At 45.2% G+C, this 22,867-nt stretch overlaps 2 protein-coding genes across 4 annotated transcripts; both read left to right on the forward strand.

Annotated features, from left to right (window-relative positions):
- The first annotated feature begins 11,856 nt into the window (after window positions 1–11,856).
- UFC1 (ubiquitin-fold modifier conjugating enzyme 1) lies at window positions 11,857–15,465 on the forward strand. 2 transcript variants are annotated; one of them, XM_079698445.1, is made up of 6 exons: window positions 11,857–12,125; window positions 13,732–13,799; window positions 14,037–14,100; window positions 14,399–14,475; window positions 14,728–14,818; window positions 15,021–15,465. In XM_079698445.1, the coding sequence occupies exons 1-6, from the start codon at window positions 12,003–12,005 to the stop codon at window positions 15,099–15,101; spliced, it is 504 nt and encodes a 167-aa protein (XP_079554571.1). In that variant the 5' UTR covers window positions 11,857–12,002; the 3' UTR covers window positions 15,102–15,465. The 2 variants fall into 2 exon arrangements, with proteins under 2 accessions (XP_079554571.1, XP_079554572.1); XM_079698446.1 differs by lacking the exon at window positions 13,732–13,799 and having other exon boundaries at window positions 11,992–12,125.
- A 1,562-nt stretch (window positions 15,466–17,027) lies between these two features.
- USP21 (ubiquitin specific peptidase 21) lies at window positions 17,028–21,972 on the forward strand (the record flags this gene model as incomplete). Of its 2 annotated transcripts, none has more annotated exons than XM_079698409.1 (12): window positions 17,028–17,723; window positions 18,514–18,573; window positions 18,732–18,852; window positions 19,075–19,186; window positions 19,366–19,521; window positions 20,025–20,089; window positions 20,346–20,449; window positions 20,632–20,718; window positions 21,005–21,083; window positions 21,314–21,421; window positions 21,528–21,642; window positions 21,882–21,972. In XM_079698409.1, the coding sequence occupies 12 exons, from the start codon at window positions 17,124–17,126 to the stop codon at window positions 21,970–21,972; spliced, it is 1,698 nt and encodes a 565-aa protein (XP_079554535.1). The 2 variants fall into 2 exon arrangements, with proteins under 2 accessions (XP_079554535.1, XP_079554536.1); XM_079698410.1 differs by having other exon boundaries at window positions 17,124–17,723; window positions 21,314–21,425; window positions 21,574–21,642.
- Between the last annotated feature and the right edge of the window lie 895 nt (window positions 21,973–22,867).

Below are 22,867 nucleotides of genomic sequence, written 5' to 3' on the forward strand. Positions count from 1 at the left end.
TTACACAGTTGAAGGGAAGAGATACCCATTAGAAAAAGCCAAAAATGTCTACCCCCGCTTCACCACCACCCCATACTGGTACTCTGTTCTGTTGTAAACAGCCTCCCCTATATTCTCATTTTCTTCACAGATTACTCCCTAACTTTTCCTAGTGGATGAGTCATCAGGACAGAGGTAGCTAGCTGTGATATATGGAAGGGGGATGTGCCCCACCCACATAAGCCCACAAAAGAGGCAGATGCAGGCACTATTTCTTAAAATAGAGTCATGTTCTCTCCCTACGCATATCCGGAAGTGGTTTGATACCTAGCAATCTTGACATCATAGTAGTAATTCCTTTCCATGAGCCCGTCTCCTAAACTTAACCCAACCCCATTTAGAGGATTAAGAGAGGAGAGTCCATGCTGAGGACTGCCTTCTCTAATAGTATGGTGTCCTATCTGCTCTTTGCAGCCTCTGGGGAAAAGATAGATTGCCTTCTTCACTCAGAATGGAAAACTAAACGAAGGACTGGGATTTTTCTTCATTAGGCCTTCAAAGTAATCCCTCTTCCTCTATAGGACTGGAAGGACCTAATCCTTTTCCCTGGGGCCAAACCTTAACTAAATTTTACAAATTCAAGACATTGGGACAGTTGCCTGGCCAGCTGTTCCTTAGTCCATTCATGACTGCATTTGTAGGAAAGTTTTCTGTTTGGGGGACCCTGGCAATTCACTCTTAAAACATGAAGCCTTTGGGAATTCCCTGGCAGTCCAGTGGTTAGGACTCCATGCTTCCACCGCAGGGGGTACAGGTTTGATCCGTGGTCAAGGAACTAAGATCCCACATGCCATGCTGCGTGGCCAAAACAAGAGACAGACAAACAAAAAACATGAAGCTTTGAAATATAATAGGTGCTGAAGAGATCATAATACCAATAAAGAGAGCTGAGCAGATTTCCTGAGGTGAAATGGGATAAATACTAATTAAACCAAGGAGACAGGCACTCTCATACCCAGCACTGAGAAAAATTATTTCAAACACTAAGATTTTTTGTTAGTTGTCGCTAAGTAGCTGTTCCCCTTTGGCTTAAACTGTGCATCATCTCTGCAGTTAAAGCAAAAACTTCATCTCTTGCCTGATGTTCTTTTCCCACCCTCTCCTTACTTCAACTAAAAACTCGAGAAAACTCTCTCAGAAGATTGAGAACCCTATGTAGGATTCTCCTGTTCCTCCGCTTTTCATGTCCCTTCCTTTATATCAGTTCCTGTCTCTTCCTTGGAGCCTCAGCTGAGATAACATCCCTCCAGCTTTCAAAGACGGGCCCCTCCAACTGGACTCTGAATCCCATTCTTTTCTGCTTCTCAGTACACTCTATTCCCACAATTATCTCTTCCTTCACTAGAATCATTAAACTGACATCCTTCGGCTACCTTTCACATGCTCCCATTTCCAGTATGTCCTGCACTTAATTCTCAATTCACTCTAATTTTCAGTGGTTAGAAACGCCCTTTTTTTCTGTACTTAGAAAAATCTCTTTGTAACTTCCATTTATTGTTCCTGTTTTCTTTTCCTCTGGATCAAAACATCAGAGCTAAATGTCAGCCCTTCAGATAGCTACTATGTCCCTACTAAATATTTTTTTCCCAGTCAATGGTACTACCAATTCAAATTATAGTAGATCTCTTATCTTTTTTAATCTGAATACTCTATTGAGGCTGCTTGTCCCAGTCCATGCTGTTCCCCAGCTCTGCCAGAATTAAAATCCTTTTAAACCAGACATTCCCTTAAAGAATTCTATACCCTGTTAGCAACCTATTGTCACAAGTATCCTCTTGACTCTTCCAGACCCACTCTGATCCCTATGTCCCTCCCTGGGCTTTCCTCTTGAACTTTATCCTACAATGACTTGCTGACCTGACAGTCCTCTCTAGGTCTTGGTTTCCCATTAACTCCAAGCTGCTCTAGCTACTCATTTTCACCCAAGCATCATACTTGCTCCTAATTTCAGTTGTACTTCAAACCTAGCTGTAAGCCCTTAGCTAGAATTCCAGTGTCTGCTGGCTCCTGAATAGAAGAGTAGGGACCACAATCAGTCACTGAATCCTAATGATCTGCTGTCCAAAATTCTCCTTAACCTGTTCCCTTCATTTGCCAGCTCTGACCCTCACTAATATGACTTTGGGCAAGTTTCTTCTCTGAGCTTGTTTTCTCATCTGTAAAAAGGGCAAATATAAAATAACATCCATATCATAGGTCCCTGTTTTAATGATTATATTAAATAATATATGTGCAGTGTCAACACAGGGCCTAGCTCATTGTAAGCAGCGGATAAATGTTACCTAATATTTATATATAACAATTTTCACCAGGTTTCAGAAATTCAGGAGGTTCTTTATTAATGCTCTCTGCTGCCCCCATGGGGATGATTTTTCCAAATCATTGGTTATCCCACAGGCAGGCCATGACAAAAAACAGCCCTGTCTTACCAACCCCACCAGCTAATTAGAGAATTAATTCTCTTTGGTTGGTTGTTCAGTCAAATAAAAATGATTCTATATTCTAGCAAATTCACTATCTTTTTCAAAGAACATATCAGGAAACTGTTACATTTTCCTGAAGTCAAGATGTACTGTCTATGATGTTCTAGTCTGTTAATCTAGTAACACTGACAAGGAAAGTCATTCAGCCATTTACTTAATAAATATACGTTAGGCATTTACTAATGCCAAGTACTGTGATAGGCATATAGGATAGGATACACAGTGGTGAACAAAACAGACATAGTCCATGTCTTCATGGAGTTTACAGTTTACATGGGTAGACTGACACTAAGGAAAGAAAATAGCAAATATATCATTTTAAATTGAGATAGGTGCTATGAAGGAAAAGAACAGAATGCTGTGACAGAGAAATGAATGATCAGGGAAAGCTCTCTTTGAGGAGGTGACATGGAAGCTGAGACCCAAAGGACCCAAAGGAGCCAGACTTCTTGAAGAAAAGGGAGGAATATCCCAGGCTGAGAGGATACCTGCTAAAGGCCCAAAGGCAAGGAACAGCCGACACCTTGGGAGACTGAATCACATCGCCATGAGCCACTGTAGGCATCTGGGGATCGCTGCTTTCTTTTCTATTCATAAAATACTCTTTAATAACTTCTACAGTTTTACTAAGAATCAATAATCTTAGTTTTTTAGTTTCCAGAATTCGCCATCTAGAATTTCCCTCTTTGAAAATTTGGACATTTGCTATATTGTGTGTTCCTCAGATGACCTAGACAGAAAACAATTTCACTTACAAATATTTCTGATTTCTAGAATACCATGTGTCCAGGCACTGAACTCATTTAAAATGCTAAGAATCCTGTTACCATTTTAGCTAATCATTAATGAACTTATAACTAACAAAAAGACTTTCCTAACTCATTTTACCTCATTCCTTAATGTTTTCTTCCAAGCTTTAGCTATTTATAAACCTTTTATATAGCTAAAATAATAATGTAATTATCATTATTGCAGATGATAGCTTATTTACATAGATATAATCATGAGAATCAACTTTAAAATTATTACATATAATAGAACTTAGTAAAGTGGTGGTTGGGAGGGGAAGTAACATGCAGAAATAAATATCCCTTATATATAAACAATAAGTTAAAAGTATAATCAAGAAAAGACCCAATAGTGACAAGTCAGATAAAATGCCTAGGAATAATTAACAAGAATGGGCAAGATCTGCATGAATGAAAAAAAATTTTTTTCCCTGTGCTGCATGGCTTGCAGGATCTTAGTTCCCTGACCAGGGATTGAACCTGTGTCCTTGGCAGTGAAAGCACAGAGCTCTAACCACTAGACAGCCAGGGAATTCCCAGTATGAATGAAATTTTAAAATGCTACCCACGGGCTTCCCTGGTGGTGCAGTAGTTACGAATCCGCCTGCCAATGCAGGGGACATGGGTTCGAGCCCTGGACCAGGAAGATCCCACATGCCATGGAGCAACTAAGCCCGTGTGCCACAACTACTGAGACTGTACTCTAGAGCCCAAGAGCCACAACTACTGAAGCCCATGTGCCTAGAGCCCCCGTGCTCCACAACAGAAGAAGCCTCCACAATGAGAAGCCCATGCTCTCAGCAACTAGAGAAAGCCCACGCACAGCAACGAAGACCCAATGCAGCAAAACTAAATAAATAAATGTATAAATAAATTAAATAAAATAAAATGCTACCCACATAAAAGAGAACTTGATCAAACGGAAAATAATATCATGTTCTTGGATAGACCCAAATATGTGAGGAAATTTTGTATTGATAAAGGTGTCACCTTAGATCAGTGGAAAGATTATACATACCCTTTAAAATTACTTCCACATGTATTAATAGCCAATCGTAATTAATATAAAATACTAGAAACTATCTAAAACGTAACGGTACAGGGACTTCCCTGGTGGTGCAGTGGTTAAGAATCCGCCTGCCCATGCAGGGGACACGGGTTCAAGCCCTGGTCCGGGAAGATCGCAAATGCCATGGAGCAACAAAGCCTGTGTACCACAACTACTGAAGCCCGCACGCCTAGAGCACGTGCTCCACAACAAGAGAAGCCACCACAATGAGAAGCCCGCACACCACAACGAAGAGTAGCCCCCGCTCACCACAACTAGAGAAAGTCCACACGCAGCAACGAAGACCCAATGCAGCCAAAAATTAATTAATTTTAAAAGTTTTATTTTAAAAAAACATAATGGTTCAAAAAGGTTGAAAGTAAAAGAATTGAAAAAGATATACTGTGCAAATATAAACCAAAATGAAATTATATAATAACAGATACAGTAGACTTGAAAGCAAAAGTGTTACTAGAAATAAACAAGGGCACTTCATATCAACAAGTCCAATTTACCAGGAAGTTTTAAATTTGTATGCACTTCAAATTATATAGAGCAACAGAGCTACAAGGAAATAAAATAGACAAATTCACTATCATAATAGGAGATTTAACATACTGCTGTCATCCACTGATAGAGGATACCTCTTTCAGAACCAGTAGACACCCCCCCCCCCAAAAAAATTAGTAAGGATATAAAAAACTTAAATAACGTGAGCAGCAAATTTGATTCAACAAGCAGATATATAGTCACTGTACTCCAAAACTTTAAATTACAAATTATTTTCAAGCACACTTGGAACATTTTTAAAACTGACCATATTGTGCTATAAGGCAAATTTTAATAAATTTCAAAGTATTAAAATTATACAAAGTGTGTTTCTTGACTTGTAGTTAAGCTACAAATCAGTAACAAAAAAGTAACTAGAAGTTATGAAATACACTACTTCTAAGTAACCCCCCAAAAAATCACAATTGGAGTTAGAAAATAATTTGAACTGAATGATAATAAAAATATTACGTACCAAAACTTAGATGCGACTAAAGCTGTGCTTACAGGAAAATGTATAGTCTTAAGTGCACATATTAGGAATAAAGAAAAACTGAAAGTTCATAAGCTTTGCATCCATTTCAAGAACCTATATAACACAAAGCAGCTATACTCCAGTAAAAATTAATTTAAAAAAAGAATCTATAGGGCTTCCCTGGTGGCGCAGTGGTTGAGAGTCCGCCTGCCGATGCAGGGGACATGGGTTCGTGCCCCGATCTGGGAAGATCCCGCATGCCGCGGAGCGGCTAGGCCCATGAGCCATGGCCGCTGAGCCTGCTCATCCGGAGCCTGTGCTCTGCAAGGGGAGAGGCCACAACAGTGAGAGGCCCATGTACAGTAAAAAAAAAAAAAAAAAAAAGAATCTATATAACAGTAAATTAAACCCAAAGAAAGCAGAAGAAAGAAAATGTGCACATAGAGATGTCTGGAAGGATGTATACTTAAAATGATAGCAGTTTTCGTCTCTTGGGGTAGGATTTTGAAAAAATTTTATTTTTCCGTATTGCTTAAATAAGCTGGAACAAACAAAGCCATTTTCATTTTAAGAGAAAAAGTACTAGAGGAAAACATGGGATAATTTTTTTTTTAATAATACAGACTGTTGTGGTGACTCAACACCAGAAGTTATAAGCAAAAAAGACTGGTAGACTTGACCTCATGTATGAAAAATTTCCACATGGTTAAAAATACTATGAACAAAAGCAAAGACAGATGCCAAACTGGGAAAAATATTTGCAACTCATCACAAACGGCTAATCTCTTTAATATAAATATTTTTAAAACTCATACAAATCAGTAAGAAAAAATGAATGACAATTACAAAGGAGCAAAGGATATAAGAATTTACAGAAAAGGAAATACAAATGGATCCTAAACATATGAAAAGATATTCAGCCTTACTCATAATAAGAGAAATGGACATTAAAATTGTCTTGAGATTCCATTTCAATCATGAAATTGGCAAAAACAACTCTGTTAACACTGATTTTTTTTGGGGGGGTGGTGAAACTTGTCATTTCGTATATTGCTAATAGTAATACAAATCGGTTTAATCTTTCTAGAGGCAAATTGGCAATATTTAACAAAATTTAAAATATACAAATTAAAAAAAATAAAAATACAAAATCTTTTGAGGCAACAGTTCCATATCTAAATATTTATTACATATGTACAAAATGATGAGTAGGCAAGGCTATTAACTGTATCAATGTTCATAATAGCAAAAGACAACCTAAATAAATATCCTGAGGGTCTTGTTGAATAAATTATGGTAGATCCATACAATGGGATGCATCTACAAAAGAAGAAAGAGGGGGAGGGGGGGAAGAATAAGGTAGTTTTGTATGTATTAATATAGAACAGCCTCCAAGATATATTATTCAGTGAAAAAAGCAATGTGCAGAAATGTGAATAGTATGCTATGATTTTTATAAAATGTTTTAAAAGAATGTGTATGTGTGTACATATTGGTAAGTGCATAGAGTATATCTGGAAGGATACACAAAAAACTAGCTGGAGGGGAGAGGCCCCTGGGGAAGGGAACTCAGTAGCCAAGGAATGAGATAAGAGGGAGACAATGTTTCACTCTATATCCTTTTGTATCTTTTGAATTTTGAGCAGGTGTATGTATTACCTATTCAAAAGTAAATATTTTTAAACCACATCTATGTACAATTTTGTGTTCTGATTTTACACTTACTTTATAAATATTTCTCTATAGCATATTCCATATAGTTAATATAACATTAACAGTTTCCAGGAGCTTTCTTCCCTCTTCTGTTATAAATAATGATCTAGATATTTTGTGTCATTAATATAATACTATATTCCCTCATGCCTTCCTGCCTTACACATGTTCTTTCTGCTTAGAATGCCATACTTACCCTGCTCTCTCCTTGCCCGCACATTCAATGTGCTCATCCAAAGAGTTCCAGTTCAAATACTAACAGCCTTACCTGATTCTCTCAGGAATACTTACTCAGACAGTACTTTGTATACCTCCAGAATAGAGCTTTTTTATTTTATGGTAATTGACTGCTTATTCGTTTTTCCTCCCCAAAGAATACGTCTTTTCATCTTTGTTAACCAAATCCTCTGACACTCCCAACCCTTGCCAAGATCTTACTAGCTAGTAGATTGCAGTTAAACTCGAAGTCCATAGTTGCAAAATCTCTAGGGATGATACCAACACCTCAGAGGGTCCTGTGCACACATCAGCCCATTCCAGGGAGGGGGTTTGTTATCTCATTTATGTTCCTGCAGCTCTGCTGTTTGTTCCTGCAGTCTCTCTTTGTGTTTTCAGAAACACTGGTTCATTACTGATAGCCGTCTTCCCTTTTAGGGCCATGAATGGCCCCTGCCACCACCTCCATCCCCTCAGATCACTGGTGCTAATTTCACATTGGCCTGGAAATGGTAGAAAGCTGTTTAAGGATGTGATTTCTAGAGCCAGACTGTGCTTGGGCTTGAATTCCAATTCTACCATTTAGTGGCTTTGTGATATAGGGCTTTCTTTCATTGAACCTGACTGTTCCTCAGTTTCCTCAAATGTAAATGAGACTAATGAAGGTAATTATCTTAAGGTTGTTGCCAGAATTAAAGGATCTAATTTATAAAAACGTTTAGGACAGTGTCTAGCACACAGTAAGCATTGTATAAATGTTAGTTTTTATCATTCACTTTACCAGGTTCTCTAAGTGTGAAACTAATTCCCCACAGCATAACAGAGATCAGGTTACAGTTTACAAGAATTCTTTGCTGAAGTCTCCAGAATAAAGGCAATAACAAAGGAGAAAATTTTACAAAAGTGGCCACCCATCTACACTGATCCTCTATAGCAGCAGTCCCCAACCTTTTTGGCACCAGGGACCGGTTTCATGGAAGACGATTTTTCTACGGACCGGTGGGGGGGGGGGGAGGGGTTCAGGCGGTAATGCAAGCGATGGGGAGTGGCAGATGAAGCTTTGCTCACTCGCTGCTCACCTCCTGCTGTGCGGCCCTGTTCCTAACAGGCTGCGGACCGGTACCGGTCCACGGCCCCAGGGGGTTGGGGACCCCAGCTCTATAGGGTGGCTCCCTCCCTGTAGGAGAACCAGAATTTCTCTCACCATTCTGAGTAATATTCCAGAATATCAGAGTCCAGACTAACCCCTTAAGGACCAGAAGGAGGAAAATTTAATTCATTTCCTAATCCAAGGTTTATTTCCCTAATACAATATTTATTTCTCCTTTTGTCCCAGGAGCTACGTTTCTCCATGATGACTGACAATGGGATTTTCAGCTATTTTCAGAGGCTCCCTCATGTACTCAACAGTACTCTTCCATCAAAACCGTGGTCTGACGTTAGTGTATTTCCCAGAATTTTTTTTTTTTTTTTTTTTTTTTTTTTTTCAGTACGTGGGCCTCTTACTGTTGTGGCTTCTCCCGTTGCGGAGGCAGGCTCCGGACGCGCAGGCTCAGCGGCCATGGCTCACGGACCCAGCCGCTTCGCCGCATGTGGGATCTTCCCGGACCGGGGCACGAACCTGTGTCCCCTGCATCAGCAGGCAGACTCTCAACCACTGCGCCACGAGGGAAGCCCTATTTCCCAGAATTGAGTTTTCCAGTCAATTCTGTCAGGTTCCTTTTTATATCTGTTTTAGGACAATTTCCATGAGGGCAAGGACTCTGCCTGCCTTGTGCACTACTGTATTTCCAATGCCTGAATGTAGTAAGAACTCCATAAACACATGAATTGTGTATGAATGAGACCTTCCTTTGAAAAAAGATGAAGCTCAGGCCTACACACTCTTCTTTCAGTCTTCTCAACCTTAGCTTCTGATCTCTTGTGAGAATTACTTAAAGCAAGAATCAGCTAAATTGATAATTTAAAAAGAAACTTCTCTAAAATAAATACACTCTCCAGAGATGCAACTATGCTTACAATAGAGACAGCCGTCGTGCATTATGAACTCTGCTTTACAAAGTGGTCTAATAAAGTGATTTTCAAAAAAAAAAAGGTAAGATGCAGATTTAAGGTGACAGCTTGTCTGATGCTTACCTAACTCATCAAGATATTCCTTTATTTTAAAAATATTCATTGAGCACTTACTTTGTACCAGGCATTACAGTATTATTGTATGAACAAGACTGACACACAGTCTCTACTGTGAGCTTACAGTCTTTCAAGACAATTAAACAATAAAGTGTGATGTGTTGTTACCATAGGGGAAGTGTTCTAAGGCTAGAGGTCTTCTGCCTGCACTTGAACAAGAGCAGCTTTGCACTGATCATTTTTATATTTGAGATTCCAAGTGAGATTTTTTGTTGTTGTTGTTAACCTGGCTCCAGTATTACAAAAAGTTTGAAAATTACTGCCATATATATATATATATATATATATACACACACATACATACATATATTTATTTTTACTTATTTATTTGTGACTGCATTGGGTCTTTGTTGCTGTGCGCAGGCTTTCTCTAGTTGTGGCGAGCGGGGGCTACTCTTTGTTGCAGTGCGTGGGCACCTCATGGAGTGGCTTCTCTGTTGCGGAGCACGGGCTCTTGACACGCGGGCTCAGTAGTTGTGGCTCACGGGCTCTAGAGCGCAAGCTCAGTAGTTGTGGTGCATGGGCTCAGTAGTTGTGGCTCACGGGCTTAGTTGCTCCGCGGCATGTGGGATCTTCCCAGACCAGGGCTTGAACCCGTGTCCCCTACATTGGCAGGCAGGTTCTTAACCACTTAGCCACCAGGGAAGCCCTGCCATATATTTAATGTGAATTTCATTCTGAAAATCTATTATGTGAATGAATGAAGAGACACTGTATATATAGTTAAAATCACCCTATAAGCATTACTATCCTCCTTTTATAGGTGAGAAAATGCAGTTCACAGAGTAACTCTCCAAAGTCTTCCCCCCCCCCGTTTTATTGAGGAATAGTTGACAAATATAATTGTATAAAGTGATGGTTTGATATAATCTACGTATAAATCATATACATGTGATAGTTTTATATATATATATCTTATATATATATATATATATATCTTATATATATATATATATATGATATATATATAGGAATGATTACCAAGATCAATATCCACATCCATCACTTCACATAGTTTACACATGTGTGGTTAAGAATGCTTAAGATCTACTCTCAGCAACTTTCAAACATACGATACCATTTTATTAATTATAGTCACCATGCTGTACATTAAATACTCAGAATTTATTCTTTTTATAACTGAGAGTTCGTATCCTTTGACCTACGTTTCCCCATTTCTCTCTCCCCGTCTCTAAAGTCTTATGACAATTAAATTGCAAGCCTCATTCCGAATCTCTGCACTCTACCACACCACAGAGCCTACACCCTAAATGAAATAAATCTTTATTTCTCTAGGAGAAAGAACTCCAGTGAGATATTACAAGCTTTGCCTTACCCTTATCCAATATTCAATATTTCAAAGAAAGAAATATATAGCATGAAAATAAAAGACAAAAACCACATCATCATCTCAGTGAATAAAGAAAAAGCATTTGGGGAAAAAATCCATATCCATTCATGATAAAAACCTTCAACACTAGGAAGAGAAGGGAACTTCCTTAACTTGATAAAGGGCATCCACGAAAAGCCTACAGGTAACATCATACTTAAGGAAAAGACAGTGCTTTCCCCTCTAAAATCAGAACAAGACAAGGTTGTCTGCTGTCAACACTGGACTGGAGGTTTCAGCCATTAGAAATTAAAGTTGTAGATAGACTATATAATTTGATGATTAATGGGATTTGATCCAAAATTACTACCATGGGTTGGAACGATTAACACTGAAAACAAGATATGTAAGTTAAGGCCAAAAATAATGTGCTTAGGTTTAAAAACCAACTGGAAGATACAAATTTTGCAAAAGGATTACTGGGTACCTACTGTGTGCCATGCACTAGAGATAAGAGACATGATTTCTTCCTAGATGCGTTCATTCCAGACCCAAAAATGCCTAGGCTACACTAAGGCAAGTCTTCCCGTGACTTCTAAACTCCTTTGGCATTTATTAAGAATTTTCTAATTCAATTGTGTTAACTGTTCAGGGCTGAGATTGTATATACTTTGATTCTCCACAGTTCCCAATAATTCTCAGGAGTTTACTACCCTCCTAATGGATCACTGCATTGGCCCCCCGCTATCTCAGCTGAACTACAAGGAAGTTAAAGAAGTTTATTCGAAGCCGAAACATGTGAATCGCGCGTTTTAGGATGACAGCGCCGGAACGGCGCCTAGAACTGCCTGAAATTGCAACAACTCTTCCAGTGTCCGGAAGCGTTTTCTGAGATTACGTCTCTGAGCATGAGCGGAAGTCACCCTTTGAGCCATCTGCGGTTTAATTATATTCTGGACAGAGACATCCGTTTCCATTCTTTTCTTCTCGTTGCACCCATAAGCAAGTGATCAGGTGACAAATTTCTCTTCGTTACTATAAAATAAAGATCGTATGCAAAGAAGTTTCAAGGCAGCCCAACTCCCCATCGTCCAGTAGTAAAGATGGAGGCGCCCTGAATGTAAACTACAGGTAATACCACTTCCGTGTTTCTCTTGCGCCCTGGTCCAAGATGGCGGATGAGGCCACCCGGCGTGTCGTGTCTGAGATCCCGGTTCTGAAGACCAATGCCGGACCTCGAGATCGGGAGTTGTGGGTGCAGAGACTCAAGGAGGAATATCAGTCTCTTATCCGGGTCAGTTGTGCTTCTACTGCCAACCGCGTCGCAAAAGTGTTGCGGGTAATCTGGTGTCCTTAAGAATAGGCTCCGTGTGGAAGCCGTTTCCGGTTTTAAAGTTCAACTTTACGAATTCATAGATATTGGACGACTGTGGGTCTGGGGGACTTAGGGAGGCGCGGTGGGGAGGAGGTGCCTCCTAAGAGACTCAGGTTAGGAGCCACGGTGGCGCCAGACTTTCTGACTGAAAGCAGCAGTTATTTGGGGGATATGCCGCCCCGGAGGATGACGTGTCCTTCTGGCCCCAGGTGATTGCTCTCTTGGATGTAGGGGAGGTGGTCAACAGGAATTCCTGGAACCCTGAGTCCCGGTCCGCGTCTCTCCGCTCCCTCTTTCACTTGTCCTGAGGGAGGAATACACGTTAGAGCTAAAAATTCAAGTAGATATTAGTTGCAGAGAGACAAGGAGCTGAGCTCAGGGTTAGGAACGAGCCATCTTCTGAGCTAATCTCCCTTCTGTGGAAGAAGAAAATTTGACTTTCTTGCGGTGGTCTCTGTTTCAAAGGCTAGCAGCTTTCCTGATGCATGTATTCATTCACTAAAAAAACATTTATTGTATACCAAGTACCTAGGAAGGGCATCCAAAGCCGAATAAAGTTGAGCCTACGGAGGTGGACAGAAACATATCATGATAATACATTATGTGGAGAAACAGGGAGGAGGAGTCTGAGAAATTGCTAAGATGTTTTGAAGCAGGAGGTGAGATACCGAAATCCAGCTTGGGTCTGGTCAGGGAAGGTTTCCTAGAAGAGGCAATGCTTGAGCTGAGGCTTAAAGGGTGAACATAAGTTAGCCTGATAAAACATGAAGGTAAGAGAAGAACATTGAAGGCAAAAGGAACAGCATGAGCAGTCATAGAAGCTAGAAACACCATGACATATATGAAGAAACACAAGTAGATCAGAGTTGTTAGAGCATCAAAATGTGGCAGGGAGTGGTAGATAAGGCTTGACAAATAGATTTGAGCACTTTATCTTGGAGGCATTGGGATACCTTTAAAGCATGTTAAGCGGAGGAGTAACACAATGAGATTTGGGTTTAGATCAATCACTGGCAGTAGAGAGGAAAATAGAATTGACAGGGATAAGATTGAAGTTAGGAGGCTGTCATTAATCCAGGCAAAAGAAAGATGATGATCTAAACTTGGGAGTTATGGTGAAGATAGAGAGGAGAGGTAGATTTAAAGAATATTCAGAAGGTAAAATCAGCAGATTGGTTTGTAGAATAAAGGAGAAGGAGGGTCAAGGATGATTCCCAGGTTTTTGGCTTGGGTGACTGAATGCTAATACTGCCAACTGAGATTGGTGCAGTGGAGAATGAAAGACTAGAGGGAAACTCGGACTGCCAAGTTTGAGGTACCTGTGGAATGAAGGTAGAAATTTCAATACACAGTTGGATAATGGAGTTGAAGCTTTGAGAAAAGCTCTAGATTAAAGATAAAGATTTAAAAGTCATCAGCATATGGGTGCTTAAGAGAGGAAGTAATCACACACTTTTCTTTTGAGGGAAGGGGGACTGCCCTTGACCTCAACAGCCCCCTCAAAGACCTCATTCTCTACTTTTAGTACGTGGAGAACAACAAGAATGCAGACAATGATTGGTTCCGACTGGAGTCCAACAAGGAAGGGACTCGGTAGGCAGACCCTCTTGGGAGGTGTGAGGGTGGGGATGTCACATAGCTTGAGCATTTTGGTGTCCCAGAGCCCACTGTCAGGCCTTTCCTGCCCCTTTCTGGTCTCCACTCCCACAACTCCAGAGTTCCCCAATTCCCAACCCACGAGTCTCCCAGGCTGGTCACCTAAGCCAAGAAGATGTCATCTGAGTATTACAAGAATGGGAAAATTGCACTGAGGTTTGGTCTATGTTACAGGTGGTTTGGAAAATGCTGGTACATCCATGACCTCCTCAAATATGAGTTTGACATCGAGTTTGACGTGAGTATGATGGAGTGGGAATTATGGAGGTTAGTAGAACAGGAGGGATTAGGTGATTGTTAACAAGCTAACCTTTCTTGGAGGGACCCAAGATAACTTTTTAAATGGGAGGGAAAAGCTGAGGTTTGAAACAAGCATAGGTTATAGTTATTCATCTCCATGTCCAGAATCCTGGTGTGTGACTGCTGCTTGATAAGTTTATAGAACATTTCAGTTCAACCAAGAAATGTGTATATCTGATTAGATTAGTTCCTTTCTATTCTGATTCTGTTTTATTAAAGCTTTCTAATTCTTCCAGATTCCTATCACATATCCCACTACTGCTCCAGAAATCGCAGTCCCTGAACTGGATGGAAAAACAGCAAAGATGTACAGGTAGGACTGAATAGGAGATGGGAAAAGGTCAAAGAAGGCCTTGGGGAAGAACTCTCTGAGGCAGGAGTTTTCCCAGAGTCTGCAGGCCTAGAGAGACTCCAGGTCTCCCTCTGCCAAGTCTGGGCAAAGCACTTAGCTGACCTTGTTCTCAATTCTGATCACCAGTAGTCTTCCTGTGCTCTCAAGAGCCTGCTGTGCTTTGTGGTATACCTTGCATGTCAACACCTTCTGATCATCTTGTCCATCTCATAGGGGCGGCAAAATATGCCTGACTGATCACTTTAAGCCTTTGTGGGCCAGGAATGTGCCTAAGTTTGGACTAGCTCATCTCATGGCTCTGGGGGTAAGTTTGGAGTATTTGGTATATAAGGGGAGAAGGGGTTAGGTCCTGAGTGGTATAAGAAAAGTAACTGAGAGTAAACAAGGAATAACAGTGTTTTCCTTTGGGCGTGTTCTCCTAGAATATCTCTAGGAAGGAGCTTCTGATGGAATAAGAGGCATTGATTGGGTGGTAGTAATCTCACAGGGTCTCCCTTGTATTGCAGCTGGGTCCGTGGCTGGCAGTGGAAATCCCCGATCTGATTCAGAAGGGAGTGATTCAGCATAAAGAGAAATGCAGCCAATGAAGGATCAATCCACTGAGGCAGGACAGAGGGACCTTCCATAGGCTACGTTCCTGTTTTCCTGTGCATCATTCTTTTTACTCATCTAACCACTTCCCCCCACACCCCTTCACCCGTAATTGTTACTAAATATCAATAGTTGCAGCAGACACTGCTGAAAAAAACAGCGGTATTGCTGCTGAATTTCTAAGTTGGGCTACACAGGAAGGAGAAAGACTAGGGCCTTGAAAAACCAAAAGACAATTTATATCCCTTGTCCAGGTGGAGCAGTGTGAGGTCCTGGAGGGATAGGGGGTGACTGAAAGTGAGTACATAGTCTTTTTGGTTTCTGGAGATAACTCATCAATAAAAGCTGTTTCCTCCTGTGGCTTGTGGTTCTCATTGGTGGCTGTTAATAGAGGGTGAGCAGGCTTAGGGTCAGCAGGCTAAGACCCAAGGCACATGTACAACTATACTAGTTCGGGAGGGAAGGGGAAATGGAGGATGCTCTGGTCTGGAGCTGGGGAATGAAAGGAAATCCTGACTGCTCTCCCTGCTGCTGAGATCTGCTTTTGTCCTTTAGCAGGGAGCCTACTGCTTTGGCCTGCAAGACGTTTGACGACTGGTTTTGCAGAGCCAGTATTCCCTGCCCTCCAGGGATCTTCCCAACCCTATGTGGATACTTCACTGGTCTGTGGGCTGGACCCAGGCCCTGCATTCGCACCCCTGCTCCCTGGGAAGGATCTGTGCTGCAAGCTGGGGGGCCATACTACGATTGTCAGATCTATATCCTTTAGAGCCACGGGGTGGGGCGATGGGACTCTACTTTAGGGACTTGCTTTGGAGCGATGGTTTAAAGATAATTCTTGCCAAAGCTGGGAACTGGCGGTCCTAAAGTTGGCTGTGTTTCCATGGTGTCGGCGGCGGAGCCGAGGGGGCGGGTTCACGCAAGCGCCGAGGAAGCCGGTGGGTGGAGTCTGAGTGTGGGTGCGCAGGCGCTGTGGGAGACAGTGAAGCCGGCGGCCGGTGGCCGGGCGGGACCAACAAAGATGGCGGCGGCCCCTGCGGTGGGAGAGATCTGGGCACTAGCTGCGGCTAAAGCTGCAGCCGGGCCCGCGGGGGCGCTGCACGAGGGTAGTAGGGGGTGGCCCTGAGCTGGGGCCTGGCCCCGGCTGGCCTCCCCCGCCGCCTCACCCGGGGACAGGTACGGTCCGGGGCGTTATGGCGTGGGGGTGCCGAGGGAAGACTGTTCCAGACCCGAGAGATCGCCCACCCCAAAGGCAGAGACGCTGGGGGCCCGGCAGGCCTGCGAGAACTGGGCAGGAGGGACCAGCATCCATGGATCGTGTAGAATATGCCGCTGGACCCCGTAGCCAATCAGCAGCCTCGGCCTTTCTGCCCTCGAGGGGGGCGGACCCGGTTGAAACCTCCTGTGGTGGGAGATGTGCAGAGATTAGGGGTCAGGGAGTTAGTTCGTCCTCCCTCCTCGCCACAGCCCCTGAGCCCCAATACCACTTTGGAGCTCAGAGGTCGGGGAGGGAGTGATTCGCAAGTAACCTTTTTAGTGTACTTCATTTGCAGCCAGGAGGGGCAGGGGTTTGAGAATGGAATGCTGTCCTTGGGGCTGTTATACTTGCATCGACACCGCTACTTGACCAGAGGTCCCAAGTGACCCAGAGCGCATCCCACTTGACTAGGCAGGTATGGGGGAACCTTCATGAGCACCTAGATTATAAAGACAGCCAAGATAGGAACTCTTTATCATTGGCTCTCCAGTAAAGCAGTATTCTGCAGGAAGGGCGTGAGGAATGTAGAAAGAGTCAAAGCCCTGCCTGCTATCATTCATTCATTCATTTACTCAATGGATACTAAGTGTTTACTTTGTACCAAACACTATACTAGGCACTGGGGATACAATGATTGATATGATAGACATGGTTCCTGCCCTCCATGCATGTAGCTAGTATGGCAGCCTAGGTTCCCACCTCCCTCTATTCAAACGCTGATCGTCTCTTCTCCTCCCAGGTCCAGCCTGTGGTGTCCACAATGCCCCAGGCTTCTGAGCACCGCCTGGGACGGACCCGAGAGCCACCTCTTAATGTCCAGCCCCGAGTGGGATCCAAGCTACCATTTGCTCCCAGGGCCCGGAGCAAGGAGCGCCGAAACCCAGCCCCTGGGCCGAACCCTGTGTTACGACCTCTGCCTCCTAGGCCAGGTCCCCCTGAGGAACGGCTCAAGAAACTGGAGCTGGGACGGGGACGGACCTCAGGCCCTCGTCCCAGAGGCCCAATTCGGGCAGATCATGGAGTTCCCCTGCCTGGCTCACCACCCCCAACTGTGGCTCTGCCTCTCCCATCAAGGACCAACCTAGCCCGTTCCAAGTCTGTGAGCAGTGGGGACTTGCGTCCAATGGGGATTGCCTTGGGAGGGCACCGCGGCACTGGAGAGCTAGGGGCTGCACTGAGCCGCTTGGCTCTCCGGCCTGAGCCACCCACTTTGAGACGTAGCACCTCTCTCCGACGCCTTGGGGGCTTTCCTGGGCCACCCACCTTGCTCAGCATACGGACAGAGCCCCCTACTTCCCATGGCTCCTTCCACGTGATATCTGCCCGGCCCTCTGAACCTTTCTACTCCGATAACAAGATGGTGAGGACTTGCCAGCACATGCCTTCCATGCCCATGTTCCTCCATGCCTCCAGCTTTCTTGCTATCATATGGCTTTCCTTTCCCCTTTTTGCCAAGTTCCTTTTTCACCCCCTTCATTTCTGTAGTTTGGACTCTGCTCTGCCTTATTTAAGTACCCTTAAGCCTCATAGACCCTTTCCAGGGTTGTCTGTGGCTCCCCAGAATGGTGTCCCATTTCAGTCCCCAAGGAATAAACCATTTGGAATTCTTTGGGTCCCCAGGCCCTTACCTTCCCTTGCTGTACCTTGTTTCCTAGGATGCTGCCTAGGCCTAATTAATCTCTGGAGCTGAAGAGGGGCGGGCTCAGAACATCTGAGCTCGTGTGGTTGCCCATTTCCCAACCTAAGTGAGCTAGGCTGATTGCAGTTGGAGCCGTCAGGAGAGGGTGCAGGAAGGGGCCACGGGCGCAGGAAGGGGCCTTGGGAGTAGCAAGGTGGGGGTGGGGAGCAGCTGGGCAACCATGCCAGTGCTTGGGGAGTTGCCCCAGGAGCTGCATCGCCGGCTAGCTGGGCAGAGGAGTAAGTGGGGAATAGGTGGGACAGCCACGGCTGAGTCCGTGGTACACTCAGCTGTGATAGGCTTACTGCTCATGGCCATTGAGGTAGGGAGACCCTAATACCCAGTGACGGAAAAAGTGTAGAGTTTGGGGGTGAAGGATGGGGTGGGGAAGGCAGTGGGCAGCATGCTGTCGAAAGGTTAAAATGCCAGCTGGGATCTATGGGAATGTGCTGACTGTACTCTGACCTTCCAGGCTCATCACACACTGCTTCTGGGCTCTGGTCATGTTGGCCTCCGAAACCTGGGGAACACGGTGAGAGCCATTCTCCTGTCTTTCCTAACAGGAATGTGAACTGGTGTTGGGGCCAGGCATGGGGAGGGAAACTTGGGGAAGGACAGCACTAAAGTTCTCCTAAGGCTTCCTAGGCACTGGTCTGGGGAGGTAATGGCACTGTCTTTACTGCTCTCCAGTGCTTCCTGAATGCTGTGCTACAGTGTTTGAGCAGCACTCGGCCTCTTCGGGACTTCTGTCTGCGAAGGGACTTCCGGCAAGAGGTGCCTGGAGGCGGCCGAGCCCAAGAGCTCACTGAAGGTGGGGCGACAACTCCTGCTCCCTTCTTTCAAGTCCTCTTTTCCCCAAACCCTTGTAGGTCCATCTGCCAGTGCCAGTGGCCCCAACCCTGAAAGCTGGCAATTGTATCTGTTTTCCCAGTGCCTGATTTCCTAGAGGTGGTTTTCCACCTTCTAAGCCTCCTCTTGCTTCCCTCTTCTAGTCATTAACCATTGTTTCCCTTCCCCACTCCCATCCTAACAGCCTTTGCAGACGTGATTGGTGCCCTGTGGCACCCTGACTCCTGTGAAGCTGTGAATCCTACTCGATTCCGAGCTGTCTTCCAGAAATATGTTCCCTCCTTCTCTGGATACAGGTGGGAGAGCTGGAGGGTATGGGATTTCTCTCTGGCCTTGTCTGGGGGTAGGGCCAAGCAGCATTATTCTGAGCCTTGAGACGCTCTTCATCCAGGAAGTGGGGACAGATGTCTGGGCAGAGGTTAGTGACTGTGGACTAGGCAGGGGTCAGTTGCCCATGTTCTTTGTCTGACTGCAGCCAGCAGGATGCCCAAGAGTTTCTGAAGCTCCTCATGGAGCGGCTACACCTCGAAATCAACCGACGAGACCGCCGGGCTCCGCCAGTCCTGGCCAATAGTCCAGCTCCCTCCCAACCTCGCCGTGGAGGGGCTCTGCTAGAAGAACCTGAGTTAAGGTAAGGTTGCTCCCCTCCTTCTTCTCCGCAGTAGTTTATCAGCAGCAGTCATCCTTCACAGAAGTAAGCTAGTCAAGATTGAGGATGTAGGGTCCAAGGAGATACTTAGCTCAGAAAATGGTTTGAGAAGCAGTGCAGAAGTAGGAAGAAGGCAGGAGGAGGGAGGCTGAGGGGCACAGATGGAGGCAGAAGATAGTGCTATGGCTGTCACCATATTGACGGAGGAGGGGATAATTAATTTACAAGGTACCTAAGGGGTCTGAAGCCAGGTGGAGGAAGACGGCATGTTCTTCCCTTGTCGACATTCCTTTCTTTTCCTCTCACCTTGGATTTCCCTGGAAAGTCCTCCGAAGCATTACTCCTTTGTCTCTTTCTTGAAATTTAGAGAAGGAGCTGGGGTATGGGTGGGGTACAGGGCTCTGTGGATCATTTCAGTGGCGTTGGGGGTGCCCGGTGTTCCTGCTGTCTCATGGGTGCTCCCCACTTCCCTTGATCTGTCCTAGCGATGACGACCGAGCCAACCTAATGTGGAAGCGTTACCTGGAGCGAGAGGACAGCAAGATTGTGGGTATGGAACAAGACAAAGTGATGGGGAAAGTTAGTGTGTGGGGGATGCGGGCTTGGCAGAAAAAAATCGATCCTATCCAGGGGTGTGGGAACAAGACTGGATGACGAAAATGTGGAGAAGTTGTGAGGGGTTTGTGAGGAGTGTCGGTGGTGGGAAAGGAAGGGTCAGGCAAACAGGTGGGAAGAGATGGGAATCCAAGGAAGCATCTCAGGCATCCCACAATGACTGTTTCTCCTGCCCCTTTGCTTCTATCTAGACCTGTTTGTGGGCCAGTTGAAAAGTTGTCTCAAGTGCCAGGCCTGTGGGTATCGCTCCACGACCTTCGAGGTTTTTTGTGACCTGTCCCTGCCCATCCCCAAGGTGGGATTCCAGAAGATTCCAGGGGTGGATGGGACATGGGTTCTGTGACCCAACCCTACCCACCCCCAGTGTGGGAGGGAACCCTGTGGGTCTCTGGAGCAGAAATGAAGCTTGGATTAATTGAGAAGGGTTGAAAAAGGAAATTCAGAACATGCTGACCCTTCACTCTCCTTTCCCCCCAGAAAGGATTTGCCGGGGGCAAGGTGTCTCTGCGGGATTGTTTCAGCCTTTTCACCAAGGAAGAAGAGCTAGAATCGGAGAATGCCCCAGTATGTGTGGGTTCACAAGGGATATAGTAAGGGTGGGAGACCTGGGGGGGCTCCATATGGGTAAAAGGGGTTGCATGATGCCTTAGTATGAAGAATAACACTTATATGTCTGGGTTTGTGTAGGAGTTTCAGATATGTCCTGGGATTCCCAGGGCAAAGGGCAGTGGCCCAGAAGATACAGAAGTAATAGGGAGCATAGTAAATTTGTATGTGAGTCAGGGTGTCAGAAAAGGCAACTGAGGTGAGGAGCATGTTAACCTTATAATATTATTTGACATTTACTCAGGTGTGTGACCAATGTCGGCAGAAAACACGAAGTACCAAAAAGTTGACAGTACAAAGATTCCCCCGAATCCTCGTGCTCCGTATCCTAATCTTCAAATTCTTACTTCTCCTATTCATTCTTTTTCCTCATTCCCCATGTTTGCAGAGGTTGGACATTTGGGAATTCAGTTTTCCTTAGGAAAAGCCTGCCACTCCACCTTTCCCTACCAAGCTCCCCATGTGTGTTCAGGGAGGGGAGTGGACAACATTCAATTCCTCAGCCCCCCTCAGAGGCCCTCTGCCTCCCAAATTCTCCTTAACCAGAGCTTAGATCTTAATCGATTTTCCGCCTCCCGAGGCTCCATCAAGAAAAGTTCAGTAGGTGTAGACTTCCCGCTGCAGCGACTGAGCCTAGGGGACTTTGCCAGTGATAAAGCCGGTGAGTCTTGTAGGGAAGGTCCTGAGGAGCTCCCATGAAGGGGAGGGAGAGAGTGGGAGTGGGGCACAGCTCTGACTATAGAATTTGGTCATCTCTAACCCCGAAGGAAGCCCCGTATATCAGCTGTATGCCCTTTGCAACCACTCGGGCAGTGTCCACTATGGCCACTACACAGCCCTGTGCCGGTGCCAGACTGGTTGGCATGTCTACAATGACTCTCGGTGAGAATAGCCTCCTATTCAACTCCTGCCCCATTCCCGCTGCAGCCCTGACACCTTTCCCTAATACGAAGCCCCAGGAGAGCACAGTGCCTGGTAAAAGGCGGGCGGTGGGTGGGTGTGTGTGTGGGTATGGGGGCGTCTTTCCTGATCACTACCGGGATGCTGTGAGGTTGATCATGTGGGGAGGGGGGAATATGCAGGAATGATCACACCTCCTTCCCCATCTCCCTTCTTCCTAGTGTCTCCCCTGTCAGTGAAAACCAGGTGGCATCCAGTGAGGGCTACGTGCTGTTCTACCAACTGATGCAGGAGCCACCCCGGTGCCTGTGACATCCCCTTTAAGCCCTGGCACCTGTGAAACCCTTTCAACACCCTCAAGCCCCCAGGCTCCCCATTTACCTCAGAGACGTCTATTTTTGTGTCTTTTTAATCGGGGAGGGGGGAGGGGGTGGTTGTACCTCCCATTATTTTTTTTATTAAAAAATACCCTTCTACCTGGAGGCTCCCTTGTCTCCCAGCCCCATGTACAGAGCTCCCCAGGCCCCTGCCCGTGTACAGCCCCCAGACCCTATACAGTCTCACTTTTTTTTGTGAATAAATTTATTAAGAAAAAATGATGTCCTTATTTGTATTTGTGCTTAAGGGGGGTGGAGATACAGAACTAGGCCGAATTGGAGTCTTCCTGGGACTCAGTTCCCTCTCTGAACAGATGGGGGCGCGCTCAAAGCCGTGGAGGTGGGAGTGGGGATAGAGGTGCCGGACCAGGACACGTTAATGCCAAGGTTTGACCACGCAGTGAAGGTTTACATTGGGAGGAAAAGGGAAGGCGAGTTTGAGACTCGTGAAGCTGTAGGGAAGCCTGGAGCTAGAGCGCAGGCACTGGGTAGACGGGTTCTGCCGGCGTAGGGGGCTGCCCCCTCGAGAGCGAGGTGCCCAAGGACCCCTGTTGATAAACACGGTACGTTGCCGGGCCGCCCTAACTCCCGTAGGTCCAGGCTGTTGCTAACATCAAGGAGCTGTTTATGGAGCCACCTCCCCACGGACCAGCCTCCAGTGTCCCTATCTACTCTCCCTACAACCAAAGCTCATGAGGCCCTCCCTCCAGGGTTCTCAGCCTAGCTGGGCCTGGGAGCTCGAGCTGGGGAATGCTAACCAGCACGCAGCTCTCGCCGCTCCAGCCTTGAGGCGAAGTCAGTGATGGATATGGCTGCTCTCTCCAAACTGG

The sequence above is a fragment of the Hyperoodon ampullatus genome, assembly GCF_949752795.1.
Source record: "Hyperoodon ampullatus genome assembly, chromosome: 2".
NCBI lineage: Eukaryota > Metazoa > Chordata > Mammalia > Artiodactyla > Ziphiidae > Hyperoodon > Hyperoodon ampullatus.